This window comes from Oncorhynchus nerka, linkage group LG27 (assembly GCF_034236695.1).
Source record: "Oncorhynchus nerka isolate Pitt River linkage group LG27, Oner_Uvic_2.0, whole genome shotgun sequence".
NCBI classification, from domain to species: Eukaryota; Metazoa; Chordata; class Actinopteri; order Salmoniformes; family Salmonidae; genus Oncorhynchus; species Oncorhynchus nerka.
The window spans coordinates 35203769-35220277 of NC_088422.1; the positions used below are offsets into that span (position 1 = coordinate 35203769).

General features: G+C 44.4%; 1 protein-coding gene across 1 annotated transcript; it reads right to left on the bottom strand.

The window, feature by feature from the left end:
- Positions 1-9144: 9144 nt before the first annotated feature.
- On the bottom strand, positions 9145-14631 carry LOC115111048 (transmembrane protein 119-like). The gene is made up of 2 exons (XM_029636932.2): positions 14340-14631; positions 9145-11056 (listed from the first exon to the last, which is right to left on the bottom strand). Exon 2 carries the CDS (start codon positions 11039-11041, stop codon positions 10265-10267), a length of 777 nt encoding a protein of 258 aa, XP_029492792.1. The 5' UTR covers positions 11042-11056; positions 14340-14631; the 3' UTR covers positions 9145-10264.
- Between the last annotated feature and the right edge of the window lie 1878 nt (positions 14632-16509).

Sequence of the window (16509 nt, forward strand, 5' to 3'; positions counted from 1 at the left end):
TCCCTGTAGGGATGGTGCCAGGTTTCTTCCAGACGTGACACTTGGCATTCAGGCCAAATAGTTCAATCTTGGTTTCATCAGACCACAGAATCTTTTTTCTTATGGTGTGAGAGTCTTTAGGTGCCTTTTGGCAAACTCCAAGCGGGCTGTCATGCCTTTTACTGAGGAGTGGCTTCCGTCTGGCCACTCCACCATAAAGGCCTGATTGGTGGAGTGCTGCAGAGATGGTTGTCCTTTTGGAAGGTTCCCCCATCTCCACAGAGGTACTCTGGAGCTCTGTCAGAGTGACCCTCGGGTTCTTGGTCACCTCCCTGACCTAGGCCCTTTCCCCCCGAGTGCTCAGTTTGGCCGGGCGGCCAGCTCTAGGAAGAGTCTTGGTGGTTCCAAACTTATTTTATTTAAGAATGTTGGAGGCCACTGTGTTCTTGGGGCCCTTCAATGCTGCAGAATTGTTTTTAGTACCATTCCCCAGATCTGCGCCTCGACATAATCTTGTCCCAGAGCCCTACGGATAAATATTCCTTCGACCTCATGGCTTGGTTTTTGCTCTGACATGCACTGTTAACTTATAAACCTTATAAAGACAGGTGTGTGCCTTTCCAAATCATGTCCAATCAATTGAATTTACCACAGGTGGACTCCAATTAAGTTGTAGAAACGTCTCAAGGATGATCAATGGAAACAGGATGCACGTGAGCTCAGTTTTGAGTCTCAAAGCAAAGGGTCTGAATACTTAAATAAGGTATTTGTTTTATTATATTTAATACATTTGCAAAAATGTCTAATCATTATGGTGTGTAGATTTGGAAAAAAAATGTTAAATCCATTTTAGAATAAGGCAGTAACAAAATGTAGAAAAAGTGAAGGGGTCCAAATACTTTCCGAATGCACTGTACCTAGGTGATGTGTGCCCTTGATAAAACAGCAGATCAGGGGGTACTTCCCCACTGTATTGTTGAAGCCTATATATGGCAGGCAGAGATGGCAGCTAAATGCACCTATATAGTGGAAAAAAGCTTTTCCCTTGTCGAAAAGGTCCAGCAGAAAGCAAAGTACCTCTGGAACGAAGCGAAATGGAATTATCTGTTTCTGATTGCACCATGTTGCAAATACACGCCACTTATTATTGTATAGTGAGTGTGTGGCTGGAGATTTAGCATTCTGAATAGTCTCCACATCTTTCAGCGGTAGGCCTGTCTCATTAAGATTTATCCTCTCATTGGCCGGCCCCAAAAGACCACCATGTCCGGACGGGGATGAAAAATCTCTCAGTTCGCACGGGTCGGCAGATCCCTGAGTAACAGTAGTTGCCAGGGCGTACTCATAAACCTGGCAATTATAGGCGTGTGGAATGCAATTTCTCCTTAGAGCAATTTTATTAGACGGAGTGTACCCTTGTTGTATTGCTCCTGCACCCAAATTACCCGGCTGATGACAGCTAGGCTCTCTCACAGTAGCAGAGGAACAGAGCAGAATATCTGTTACGACGTCATAACCCTTGGAAGCACACGCAAGATGGTGGCTATGGGACCATCGAAACACGTCATATTGGTATCCATGTAGCGGACGGCAGAACAAGGAGACAAACCAGGGACGCTGGTTGTGAGAAACAACACTCTAAGCATGGGGCCCAACAGTGGCCTTCGCTAAAACTTAGCGTAACAGGTGAAGAGTGCCTGCTGCATCTGACAGTCTTAGAGTCCATCTGTTAGATGAAGGGAGCAAAAACACCCCAGCGGTTGCGGGTTGTTAGTGCAGTCAAAAACCCTCTACCGTAGGATAGAGTGGAATTGACACTACAGGATATTTAACCAAGTGGATGGAGAACTAGTGACCAGCCTGAGAAGGTTATACGAGCCTAGTGGATCTTAGTAGGATAAAACTCTGGCTCGTACCTCCTAGGATGTGCTCCACACCAGAGGTATTCCTCTCCCCCAGGATTCCATTGTTACTGTGCTCGTTTTAGGAGGTTGATGTTCTGGGAGGGGAGAAATCCACTCTGTAGAGGGTGAGCCTCAAGACCGTGTGCTTAAATGGTCATTCAAAAAATGTTTTATCATCTCCAGCACCACTCCAACATGTGGACACCTGCTTGTCGAACATCTCATTCCAAAATCATGGGTATTTATATGAAGTTGGTCCCCCCTTAGCTGCTATAACATCCTCCACTATTCTGGGAAGGCTTTCCACTAGGTGTTGGAACATTGCTGCGGGGACTTGCTTCCATTCAGCCACAAAAGCTTAGTTTAGGCTTGGCTCGCAGTCGGCATTCCAATTCATCCCAAAGATTTTCGATGGGGTTGAGGTCAGGACTATGTGCAGGCCAGTCAAATTCTTCCACACTGATCTCGACAAACAATTTTTGTAAGGACCTCACTTTGTGCATGGGGGCATTGTCATGCTGAAATTGGAAAGGGCCTTCCCCAAACGGTTGCTACAAAGTTGGAAGCACAGAATCTTCCAGAATGTCATTGTAGCGTTAAGATTTCCCTTCACTGGAACTAAGGGGCCTTGCCCCAACCATGAAAAACTGCCCCAGACCATTATTCCTCCTCCACATAACTTTACAGTTGGCACTATGCATTGGGGCAGGTAGCGTTCTCCTGGCATCCGCCAAACCCAGATTCGTCCGTCAGACTGCCAGATGGTGAAGTGTGATTCATCACTCCAGAGAATGCATTTCCACTGCTCCAGAGTACAATGGCGGCGATCTTTACACTACTTTCCACCAACGCTTGGCATTGCGCATGGTGATCTTAGGCTTGTGTGCAGCTGCTTTGCCATGGAATCCAATTTCATGAAGCTCCCGACAAACAGTTATTGTGCTGACGTTGCTTCCAGAGGCAGTTTGGAACTCGGTAGTGAGTGCTGCAACCGAGGACAGATGATTTCCAGCACTCAGCATTCCCGTTCTGTGAGCTTGTGTGGCCTACCACTTTGCGACTGAGCCGAATCCACTCATTTGAATGGGTGTCCAAGTTGATGCTGAGGAGAGTAGAGGATCTTAATCGAATCCGTGAGGAAGATGAAAGAAGTGAAGATATGAGCGGACTATGGCCCATTATATGGGAAGTGGAGTGGTCCACTTTTGGCCATTGCCCCTGTCTGTCTATGGCAGACGTTGTGTGATTGGATCTTCCTAGACTCCACCCCCTACCTGGCATTACCCAGTGAGAGACCGAACAAGTAATTGAAATAGAACCACATCATGGTTGTGATCCTCTGCCCAGGTGTTGCTGATGCATGCCAGATCTTCCACGCCTGAGATTCCAAGCCGAACATTTCTGAGTTTCCGAGTTCCAAGTTGTCTTGAACGCGGCAATATGCCCAATAGGCTACTTCAAACCATAATAATAATACCCTATGAAAGTGACACATTCCTACGTCATACTTCTGGGTCATGTCTCATCATCTCTTGACTAGGCTTCAAGATTATGGCCACATTCACCTGCTCAGACGTGGCATGCATCAAACAAAAAGCTCTGAAGGCGCACCGGTTTGAGTGTGGAAAGAACTGCAACGCTGCTGGGTTTTTCTCGCTCAACAGTTTCCCGTGTTTGTCAAGAATGGTCCACCACCCAAAGGACATCCAGCCAACTTGACACAACTGTGGGAAGCATTTGGAGTCAACATGGGCCAGTATCTCTGTGGAACTCTTTTGACATATTGCAGTCCCTCCCCCGACGAAATGAGGCTGTTCAAAGGGGGTGCAACTCAATACTAGGAAGGTGTTCCTAATGTTTTGTACAATCATTGTATATCACAAATACAACTGCTGGAGAGTTTGTACTGTTTTATGTTTTTGTGGCAAATGTTTAAGATTGATGTGTTTGTTGGTAGTTTAATAGGCCTATGAATAGCGATTCTCGAATGATACTCCTAAATGTTGAACCAGATGGAATCAATCATTCATATTTTGTTTTTTCAACTGCCAACAAAGGCATTTTAAATCGTATCAATTAATAGATGAGAAGTGGACATTTATCAAATTATTTATTTCATTATGTTAATTGTATCTTTGGCATTCAAGTTTTTTGTTTAGTTGGCTCGCTGGTTGTATAGAGACAGGATCATGGTCCCTGTGGGAAGTTACACACAACTAGACAACTGAGGTACAGTTACATTTGAGCAATTGCACTGCTGATAATAGTGCCATTGCACAAATTTAATACAAATATAAATACTGGTATATGTTAGTGTATGTTCTTCTTCGTCGCTCAGGGGGAAAAGTTGTCTATACTGTTGATATTTTGTAAATCCCTCACAGTAAGTATTTAGCCATGCACGAGCCTCGGTTTGTGCGAGTCGGAATGGCTCATAGGAGCAGGAGCCTATGAGGTAGGTTGATGTACAAGTACACCCCCTGGACAGGACGCTAGTCTATCGCAGGGCCTTAGCATTACATCTATCTCCTTAATGCTGAGTGTCAGGCAGAGATGCACCAATCCCATTACAATCTTTGGTATGACTTGGCTGGGAATTGAACAGTGTCTGTCTCAGGACAGACACTGAAACCTAAAGGCCATTGAGTTGTGTGTTACAGTACCAGTTTAAATAATCTGATAAACAAAAGGTTTTTAGTATATTTTGCTCTCATGATTGCTGAGGTGGGGCCACGCTTTGGTAATGGGCAAGTATATTTTTCAGGACTAGCAGCACTGCTGGCATGAGGAGACGCACCAGCACACACAACACAGCCAACAGGCCTATGACTGATGAGGAGCCCTACAGAGTGAGGGTTCTGGGAGTAGGTGAAGGTGAAGGTGAGGAGCCACCCTGGTTTGTGAAACTTTTTGACTCTACAGCGCTTGAGTTACCAGGGGAGTATTGGCCTGTAACAACCTGGGCTCCTTAATGGGTAAAAAAGTGGTATAAGGCTCCTTAAGTGGGGCTACAGATGGTGTTGAATTCAGAAAAAAGCACTCTTCATAGCTTAGGTTCTATAATATGTATTGGTCAGATAGAAAGCGAGATTGAGGGGCATCTTTGTGAAGGTATGGTGGTTGAATGAGGCTCTTTACATTGAAGATTCCCTTCGACGCTTGCTTTCATGAACCAGAGAGACTTACAAAATCCCTGGTTTTGATGTATGAGTATAGGGAGTGATGTATGTGTATAGGGAGTGATGTATGAGTATAGGTGTAACCGATGTGAAATGGCTAGCTAGCGGGGTGTGCGCTAATAGCGTTTCAATCGATGACGTCACTCGCTCTGAGATCTTGAAGTAGTTGTTCCCCTTGCTCTGCAAGGGCCACAGCTTTTGTGGAGTGATGGATAACGATGCTTCGAGGGTGGCTGTTGTCGATGTGTGCAGAGGGTCCCTGGTTCGGGGCGAGGAGAGGAGAGGGACGGAAGCTATACTGTTACATAGGCAGTGTGGTTTCCACTGTGTAGGTATCCAGCTCTGTCTCTGGCTTTGTGGTGAAGCTGAGGTGAGAAATTTCTCATTAGGCTTCAGGACCCGTGGACAGATAGACATGACAGATAAGGTGAGGAGCATGCAATGTGTGAGATGTGCTGGCTCAGCATACATCAGGTCAGTGGCCATCTTTAGCCTTCCATTAAGTAGCCACCGGTACAGGATGTCACACTCATCCTGTGGTTGAGGCGGAGCTCCTGCAGCCCAGAGAGGGCCCAGCGTAGGTGGTCCACAATACAGAGCTGGTTCCAGGCCACAGAGACGACAGATGTGGTGAGAGAGATGGAGATGGGCAGGGACATCAGGCCCAGGGAATCAAAGAAGACCATCAGCCCTGGGCGAGGACAGCACCAGCCCTCGGGGCAGGGGGGTGTCACAAGGCAGGCCAGGGGAGACGCACACAGCAGTATGAGACCATAGAGGCGCCACGGCATGGCTCATTAGGAGGAGTGGGGGAAGAGAAGGAGAGGGAGGAAAAAGGACAAGGCAACGTGGAGACAAGCACCAACTGCAATCTAAAATCTAAAAACTACAGCAGCATGCACTGCATTTAATAACAAAGACAACTGTGTGTGTTACTGAGACATAGCCAAAGGCAATTTCAGAGGCAGATATCATTTGGATGGATATAATTATAAGGAAGGGGAGTCACAGATTATTCCGAGCTGTCATTCCAGTCATATGAAGCTTGGATTTAAAAAAAGATACAACCGTGTTGATATAGTAAAAGCCAAATAAGGTTATGGTAAAAGAGAATGTGTTCAACGACCTGATTTAAACAAAAGCAAAGTAAAGAACATGCGCTATTGTCACATTTGTCAGCGTGACCATCGTCATTGTAAATCTCTAAGAAATAGTCTTAAATTCAGATACACAAAATCAAATCAAATGTATTTATATAGCCCTTCGTACATCAGCTGATATCTCAAAGTGCTGTACAGAAACCCAGCCTAAAACCCCAAACAGCAAGCAATGCAGGTGTAGAAGCACGGTGGCTAGGAAAAACTCCCTAGAAAGGCCAAAACCTAGGAAGAAACCTAGAGAGGAACCAGGCTATGTGGGTGGCCAGTCCTCTTCTGGCTGTGCTGGGTGGAGATTATAACAGAACATGGCCAAGATGTTCAAATGTTCATAAATGACCTGCATGGTCAAATAATAATAATCACAGGCAGAACAGTTGAAACTGGAGCAGCAGCACGGCCAGGTGGACTGGGGACAGCAAGGAGTCATCATGCCCGGTAGTCCTGAGACATGGTCCTAGGGTTCAGGTCCTCCGAGCGAGAGAGAGAAAGAGAGAATTAGAGAGAGCATACTTAAATTCACACAGGACACCGGATAAGACAGGAGAAGTACTCCAGATATAACAAACTGACCCTAGCCCCCCGACACATAAACTACTGCAGCCTAAATACTGGAGGCTGAGACAGGAGGGGTCAGGAGACACTGTGGCCCCATCCGATGACACCCCCGGACAGGGCCAAACCTGTACACAATCTGTAACTACTACCGTACTCAATAAACCATTGTGTACCATTCTTCCAGGGCTCTGTTTCATCCGCTCTTCCCAATAAGTTGGCCAGCCAAGACGTCCATGGTCGATCCATTGTGTGACTGGTTCTCCAGAAACCACCGTCGTTGAGAATTTCAAGCAGCCGCCCATCAAAGTTTGACGATGCCTTTCAGATGCTCTATTACCTGTTTTTGTTATCCTCTTCATCCTCCAAAATGTATTCATTTTCAAGGGCAGAGAAACAACACTGAAGTCTCATAACATAAGAGAGGTAGAACCATGAAAATAGAAACACAGCAATTGTCTCTTTCAGGAGCAGACCTCCCTCAGGTAGCGTCCCGTTTACGACTAACATCCAGGTCATAGGACATCCTCCAACGTCCTGCCACTCTGAGGAGCTGCACTAAATGAAGCCTCGCCAGACCGAGACGCGGCTGTGTGCCTTCCGTACTCCCGGTAGAAAGAGTGAGAGTGCAGGAGTAGTCTATTGCAGGATTATTTAGCACCTTGTTGAAAAAGAGGGAATCTGACCCTGGTGCGAGGCTCCCTCGGGGCTCATATTTCAGGCTCTACAAGGTTTGCACTTGCTTTTGGGCTGTTCTGCCTTTATCTTTGATGTTTGCTCTTCGGTAAAATGGCTCTGAATAACTGGGATCAAACTTCAATTTTTCACTTTGAAAACAAATTGGTATTTGTCAATCATTCACCCCCTTTCTGTGGTAGGATATTTTATGATCATTAAATCAAACGTTTAAGATGGATAAATAAAGATGGAAATCGATCCTTTATCTCTACGTTTTAACTATGTTCTGTCTGGCAATGTAAACAGCCGGTGCTTACAATACTTAAAACATTCACAGGAGGGCAGCATTTGCCTACCTTTAAGAATCCCTGGCACAAAATCATATACAGTAGAAGTGATCTGACATGATATGAGCTTGTGTGTACAAATCAGTGTCTTGCATTCAAATACACTCATGTTCCATTTCAATGCAAAGTATATAATGTTGTTGGATTGACAGCTGTTGAAATATTGACTGAATCTTGTAAAGAAGCTAGGGGGCAAGAGATCGAGGCTCTGGTCCCTTTCACTGGCTTTGTGTTTGGGCATGACATTACATGGTGGTGCCAGCCTCCTTGAACTGGCAAATCACCAATGTGGATATGCAGGTGACACTACAGACACATTTCCCATGTAATGTGTGAGTGGACAGAGTATTTCAAAGTTTGTTGCTGAAATATTTAGAGTATATATAATATGAACATACAACTGTAGGCACATCTGTCAATGCAGACAAAGTACATGCAATGATGTGCAGGTCACTATAATTTGAGAACAGACATAAACCAGACAGCTTTTCTTCAAACATATTCTTGGGTAGAAATAAATGAAAATGAGCTCCAAAGTTGTATTTAATGTACATGCAGTATGCCTCATCCCTTTCTTCCAAGGCTGTTTTTACACACCCTGTGACCAAACTTGCCAATACTACCATTCAGAGATGGCCAAACTCCATATGGCAATTTATCATGAACAACAATATATACACAAAATATTTTACTTTAATTCATATAAGAAAATCAGTAAATTTAAATAAATAAATTAGGCCTTAATCTACAGATTTCACATGACTGGGCAGGGGTACAGCCATGGGTGGGCCTTGGAGGGCATAGGCCCACCCACTTGGCAGCCAGGCCCACACACCGAGGAGCCAGGCCCAGCCAATCAGAATGAGTTTTTCTCCACAAAAGGGCAGAAATACTCCTCAGCTCCCCCTCCACCTCCCCTCAGATGATTCCCAGGTGAAGAAGCTGGATGTGGAGGTCCTGGGCTGCCGTGGTTACATGTAGTCTGCGGTTGTGAGGCCAGTTGAACGCATTGCCAAATTCTCTAAAACAAGGTTGGAGGTGGCTTATGGTAGAGAAATTAACATTAAATTATCTGGCAACAGCTCTGGTGGACATTCCTGCAGTCAGCATGCCAATTTCACGCTCCCTCAAAACTTGAGACATCTGTGGCATTGTATTGTGACAAAACTGCACATTTTAAAGTGGCCATTATTTTTCCCAGCACAAGGTGCACCTGTGTAAAGATTATTGATATGCCACACCTGTCAGGTAGATGGATTAGTTTGGCAAAAGAGAAATGCTCACTAACAGGGATGTGAAAAATGTGTGTACAATACATGAGAGAAATAAGCTTTTGGTGCGTATGGAAAATTTCAAGGATTTTTTATTTCAGCTCATGAAACATGGGACCAACACTTTAGAGGTTGCGTTTAGATTTTTGTTCTGTGTATGTTTTTGAAACACTTAATGAACATGGTGAAATCTCACACTCACTGCCTGTCTTTTACACTTACAATTTCCAGAAAAACAAATATATCAACAAAATCTCTATTGAAGCTGGACAAAAATAAAATAAGATCCATTACGCAAACAAAATGACCATAATGTACAGCAGAACTGAGGGTCACTGTAAAACAATCCTTAAAGGGACTCAGGAGAATTTGGGGATTTTAATTTACTTGAGTAATGTAAGTTCATTTTTAATAAAAACTTGCACTGACCTTTGTAACCACCTGCAAATCACAGTTATTTTGATGTTCGGAAAAAATAGATAATGTAATACAAAAAAGCAGCTCTTACCGTCTATCCATATAACATGAGCAAATTCTCTTCAATATTAATCCACAAAGCACCCATGTGACATGTATATAATTGTAACATTTCTAATGTAGTAAGAGAAAAAAGAGGAGTCCATTGCTAAAAGAAAATACATTTTCTCACATCAATCATTTACTGTGTTGAAATCAACTGGCCAGGTTATCGCCATAGAGTTAGCAAACAGAAATAAGCTCGGCTTTCTCTCGTTCACAGAAGATACCTTTCTTTTTTTCTGTGTGATCGACATCTTTTTAGTTAAGCTTAACTGAGCAGTACAATTTCCCAACAGTAATAACATGCAAACATCCTAAACACACTGTCTTGGTATATGTTTTGACATGTCGCTTTGAAAGCTATCAATTGATGAACAAATCTCATATTTCACAATGACTGTTTTCTACAACAAGGAAAGTATAGGAGGAATAATTTATCAGATATATCAAAAAGGACAGTCAGGGCTGAAATTCCTTATGTTTTTAAGGCCTGATAGTATGCTCTTTAGACCTAATCGTACAGTATCTGTATGCTAAAAGGTATCCACAAGGTCAGATTCCACATACAAGTTTGGCACGCAGCAGCAGACGTACCCAGGGAGTTCCCTCCGCACAATAAAAGGTTTCTCTCTCCTTTTTTTTGCTAGTTTACATGGTTGGAGCCCCAACCTATACTTAGTGGTTGGCCTTCCTCAGGTGGCAGGTGCAGACCATAGGCTGGCTGGTGCTGGAGCATTGCTGCACCTCCTCAGCCTTCTGCCCTTTGTGCTTAGGCTCCACCCTCCGCGTCTCCTTCTCCTCTACATCGTTCACTTTCTGGACCTCCTTCGGTTTGGGCTCCTTGCCCACCTTTTCCCCCACCAGCGCAGCAGAAGGGGTGCGCAGATTCTTGGAGGTTCCCTGGATCTGGACCCTCCTGGCTGAGTCAGGCCCGCCGCACACCCTACTCTGGACCTCACTGGAGGATTTGACTCCTTCCGCCGTGTGGTCCATATACTTGCTGGGTGAGTTGGCAGGAGGTTTGTAGGCCTCCAACTTGCGCTTTTGGCTCATGGTAGCGGCACAGCAGATGATGAAGATCATGACAATGAGGAGGGAGGTGACCACGATGATGATCAGCATATTATCCTTGAGGAAGTCCACCACCCGGGTGACCATAAAGTCCTTGAGGCGGATCATGGTGGTGGTGATGGTGTTGGTGATGGTGCTGACCAGGGTGGGGGCTAGGGTAGTGGTGGGGGAGACAGGGGAGACATCAACGGGGCCGACATCGACGGTGGGGGAGACAGGGTGGTGGGGGCTATCGACGGGGAATATAAGATCCGTCTCCCCTACGTCACCACTGCCATCCATGGAAATGCTGTAGACCATTGGCACATGCCTGGCACAGCCATGGCCCCAGAGCATAACCAGACTCACGCATGACAGGTGAAGAATCAAGTGGTGCCTCATCTTTCCTTCAGAATCCTGTAAAGACAAGAGGGAGACTTTCAAAAGAACATTTATTAAAATTGCAGATGGTTTAGAAATGTTGTGATGTCAAATGAATGAATATTTGGGCTGATTTAAAGACAGGCTTTCATTTTCTGCCTCTGTATTACAGTAGCTACTGTAGGCCTACAACACAACTCCTTTCCTCTCAACTAAGAATGCAGCGGCAGTTGGGTTTCTAGTATTAGTATGAAGAAACATTCATCAAATGGTCTGATACAGTGTGATGAGGGATTCTGTGTCATAACTCAGAACAAAGTAGAAACAGCCCTGGTGTTGCGGATTTTCCCAATGACCAGATTCATCTTTTTTATTTCACCTTTATTTAACCAGGTCAGCCAGCTGAGAACAAGTTCTCATTTACAACTGCGACATGGGCAAGATAAATCAAAGCAGTACGACACAAACACAGAGTTACACATAAACAAACGTACAGTCAATAACATAATAGAAAAAAATCCATATACAGTGTGTGCGAGTGTAGTAAGATTAGGGAGGTAAGGCAATAAATAGGTTATAGTGGCGAAATAATTACAATTTAGCATTAACACTGGAGTGAGATGTGCAGAAGATGATGTGCAAGTAGAAATACTGGCGTGCAGAGGAGCAAAAATATAAATAACAATATGGGGATAAGGTAGTTGGGTGGGCTATTTACAGATGGGCTGTGTACAAGTGCAATGATCTGTAAGCTGATGCTTAAAGCTAGTGAGGGAGATATGGGTCTCCAGCTTCAGTGATTTTTGCAGTTCGTTCCAGACATTGGCAGCAGAGAACTGGAAGGAAAGGCAGCCAATGGAGGAGTTGGCTTTGGGGGTGACCAGTGAAATGTACCTGCTGGAGAGCGTGCTACGGGTGGGTGTTGCTATGGTGACCAGTGAGCTGAGATTACGGCGGGGCTTTACCTAGCAAAGACTTATAGCTGACCTGGAGCCAGTGTGTTTGGCGATGAATATGAAGCGAGGGCCAGCCAACGAGAGCATACAGGTCGCAGTGGTGGGTAGTATATGGGGCTTTGTTGACAAAACAGATGGCACTGTGATAGACTACATCCAATTTGCTGAGTAGAGTGTTGGAGGCTATGGATGGTCAGTTTCACGAGGGTATGTTTGTCAGCATAAGTGAAGGAGGCTTTGTTGCGAAATAGTTAGCTGATTTTAGATGCCTAATGCGAGTCTGGAAGGAGAGTTTACAGTCTAACCAGACACCTAGGTAGTTGTCCACATACTCGAAGTCAGAACCGTCCAGAGTAGTGATGCTAGACGGGCGGGCGGGTGCGGCCAGCGATCAGTTTAAGAGCATGCATTTAGTTTTACTTGCATTTAAGAGCAGTTGGAGGCCACTGAAGCGTTGTATGGCATTGAAACTCGTCTGGCGGTTTGTTAACAGTGTCCAAAGAAGGGCCAGAAGTATTCAAAAGGGTGTCGTCTGCGTAGAGGTGGATCAGAGAATCACCAGCAGCAAAAGCGGAATCTAAGTTTAATCACTACAGAACATCCACAATATTTCTCCCATTTCACATCTTGTATTACATCTATTTTAACTGTCTGTAGTCATTACTTATTTGGGGTGGAGTCCGTCAGTTTGAGGTTTTAATTTGCATAGAGAAGGGAGGCCACCCATCCACCACACCAAAGAGGGGAGGAAGCTATATATGCCACAGGGAGCAAGGGAGGCGTGGGAGACTGTGGCCTCTATATTTACACTGGGCTGCAGCAGGCTAACGACAGGTTACGGGCAAGGATCTGATGGGTTATTTCTGCTCATATGGAAGCCTACATTCAGCCTGCCTTAGGAACGGGTGGACTTACAGTATGCTCTACAGACAAAGAATCAAAGTGTCTAGAGCATCTAATGCAGTTCAAATTCAGTCTGAACATCACCTCGCAGTCCAAGCTCTCTCTAAATGTAATGTCTTTCTGCCTCTCTCTTTAGCTCTGGTGAAATTATAATAAGAATATTTAGAGACTTGAAAATCAACTATTGGAAGTGTTTAAAAAGGCATAGAACGGAGCTGAACTCAAGTCTGTAACCCGGCACCCTCACTGTGTCTGGAAATACATGTAGTGTAATTACTACTCACTCATGAGGATGACTGGCTTCTAATCAGCCGCTTGTTACAATCAACCTCTGCTCCTTCCTGTAAATGCTGTGCCCATGTCGGATTGTGCGGTCATGAATATGCATGTACTGTAAACCACAGTCATACTAAAATGGATGGTTATCTTGATCTCCCCACCCATGCATGTGCAGTCAGGGTGGCTACAGAGCCACATGCACTCTGACTGGACCATGGTATTAACCAGCCATAATTACATCTTCAGGAATATAATCACTGTAAGGCCCTCCACTGAAAGACCATCTAAAGAGAATCATCTTGAATTCCTCTCTCCATCTTCACCTACAAGCTACAAGAACCACAAATAAAACAACTGTATTGGTCATGTACACAGTAGGTATAAAAGGTGCGGCGAATTAAATGCTTTTGTGCCAGTTCCATCAACATTGCAGTACAATAATCAATATCAATAATACGAGTCAAATACAAAATAACAAGTAATAGAAGAGGTAGTGTCGTAATAATAGCCTTTTATGTACACAGTATGATATACAGTATAGATACAATAGGATAATAGATACTGAATGTGCTGTGTCAAAAGTGGGCAGTATCTTGGTCGCGCAGTTGAATACATAGTATATAATAGAACAGCAGAGTTGACTGTGTGTGCTTGTATGTAAGGGTTGGATGTATATATAATCTCTAGGGTGCAGGTTGTCTCCGCGTGCTAATAGTCACTAAGGTGCTGGTCTGTGCCAGGAGACCACTAGGGTTACCAATCACTTGTGTGATTGTGACTTTTTCCCCTGTAACTATTAAGACCAGCTCTTTTTAACATACTCCATAATATCTCGTTAAAGGTTCTATTCGCTCCAGGTCTTGACTTCTCGAACTTTGAGAGATATATATGAGGGACTTTATGCTTATCATGTTACCGCTACACTTTTCTCAAAACATTTTCTGATGTCTTCCCTTAAAAAAGTAGATGACCCCAACTGTTAGTAGATGACAAACGAAAAAGGCATGTAAATGCGATTTCCACAAAAAGAAAACATCTCCTTCTCTGTCAGTCTCTAAACCTTAAATGGACAGGTTTGTCATCACTGTACAGTCTACAGCCAATCCAAACAACTTGATTCTTGTTATACATGTTCTAACCATGAATTAAACTGAACAAAAATGTGAAAGGTCAGTACTTACAGATTGTATGTCTGGCTGGTGTCTCCTCTGGACTGAATGGTACTGGGATTCTAACAGCAGAAAAGGGGAGAGAGAGAGAGAGCAGAGAAGGGGAGAGGGAGTGCGAGAGAGAGAGCAGAGAAGGAAATTGAGGGAGAAAGAGAGAGCTTCCAAGTTTCCACCCTTCTCCTATAACTTGAAGTATACTGAAAGTTATTTCTCCAAATGTAAAAAACAAAAGTCTGCTGATTGCAGAAAGATGTCCATCCCTCTACATTTCCATATTTTCCTGCAACCTCCCCCAAATCCTCCTCTCCTTGCAGAGGGACATTGGTGGATGCTCACATACTTTGGTGGATGCTTAGATGCAGTCTAGAGAGGGGGGACAGTTAGGGGCTGCCATACTTAATATATTTTCCTTGCCTGCTCCTAAACATTGCATATGATGGGAGATATTGATGAGGGGGACTGGGACATCTTTGTCCACTACTAATATATACTTCTAATTATTCACAATCCCTGATTCACTGGTTCATGTGGCAATCCTGAAAGTTGAGCAATGAGGTCAAATACAAAATTCTGCTCTGGTGTTGTAGATGTTAGTGCAGTGCAATATGTGAGGGACTTTATTATCAAAGATGAAAATAAAACACGTCCCCCTTACCTTCACTCATAGTTGAATCAGTATTCTCTAAAATGGAAAATAACATAATATACATTTTGAAGGTTAGTGGGTATTTTAGTTCTCCACAGGGCGAGTCCCTAGGTTTCTCTGCCTCCCACGGAATCCTCTAATTACGTGCTCCAGATTACAGCCTGTCTCCACACGGCCTACAGGACCAGCTCTCAGGCAGAGGGCCCGTCTTTCATCATGTCGCACATACAAATCTACCATATAAACTTTATGGTCTGCTATAAACACATACCTCAGTTCTCACATCCCTGCTGGCGCTGCAGGGCTTTTGTTCTGCCCACGGCTGTTTGGAGCACCTCGTGATGCAGCTTTGCCATAAGAAGATTTGAAATCATAGGTTGAACAACTCAGTTCAACAGATATTTTTTTCTCCCCCTATTGATTTATTTTCTGAAGGTTTTGTTCAGTAAGTACAGGGAAGGTCAGGTGTACACTTGCTTGGCCATAGTGATAGATTTGTATTTCTCAAGAGTAATGCTGAAAGTTAATGCTTTTTCTGTATGAGAACAAAACATTTGCTATGTAGTTGACAGACTCAAAGCTCTAGTGTGGTATATATTGTGAGTTTGCCTAGTGTTACAAGCCTCTGTCAAGGTCTGGGATGGAGATGAGTGAGGTTGTCCCCGTCCTCTGCTGGACATCAGGGTTATGTTGCGTTTGGGACGTCTGGATCTCCCCTGGCCTCAGTAGTACTGGTGGGGACCGTTGCACACCATCTCTGTGCTCTGCCCCTGTAGCTGCTGGCCCGTGTCTGTACCTGTTGCCCCTCAGCTTGGTCAGGATGACGGTGCTGACAATGAACAACGTCATTGGTGATCAGGCACTGAGACCTACTAGTCACTGGATGTCCTGGAAAACTTTGACATCCATTCTGTGGAGGAGTTGATGGCAGTGGTAGGGTAGGGGGTTGGATGCAGGGCTGTTGAGATGGGGGTTCGTTTACTGCTCAAAGTGGTGTGGGCGATCTCCGTCTCATGGCCCGTCTCAAAGGTTTCAGTTCTCATTGTTTGCTGGGTTACGGAGACGGTTGTGTTTTCTGGCAGGTCTTTGGTGAGGGCTACAAGGGGCGTTGTTTGACGTGGTAGCTCAGACAGGTTTGGGGTCTATGGGTTGCTACCTCCCTGTAGACATTTAGAGACAGCCTTGCTTGAGAGAAGCAGCAGTAAAACAAGAGCTGGACATCTCCCAGGCCTTGGGGGAAATATAGTGGAAATCTGTAAAGTGAAACAACAGCAGCAAATATTGAGACCGAGTTGAGCAACTGTTTCCTTGCACACAGACATTCATCACAAGCACCAAACTTTAAGAGGCATAAATGTGCCCAATTCAAACCATGTTATGAGAACGTGATGACTAACTTGTTATTTTGTAATATATTGTGATACATTACAGAATAATGCACTGCCAAGCACAATTACCCAGTACTTGCAATATGCATTTGCTTCATATATAAGCTCATGTGTTGCTCATCAACATTACATCACTTGAGCCTCTGGA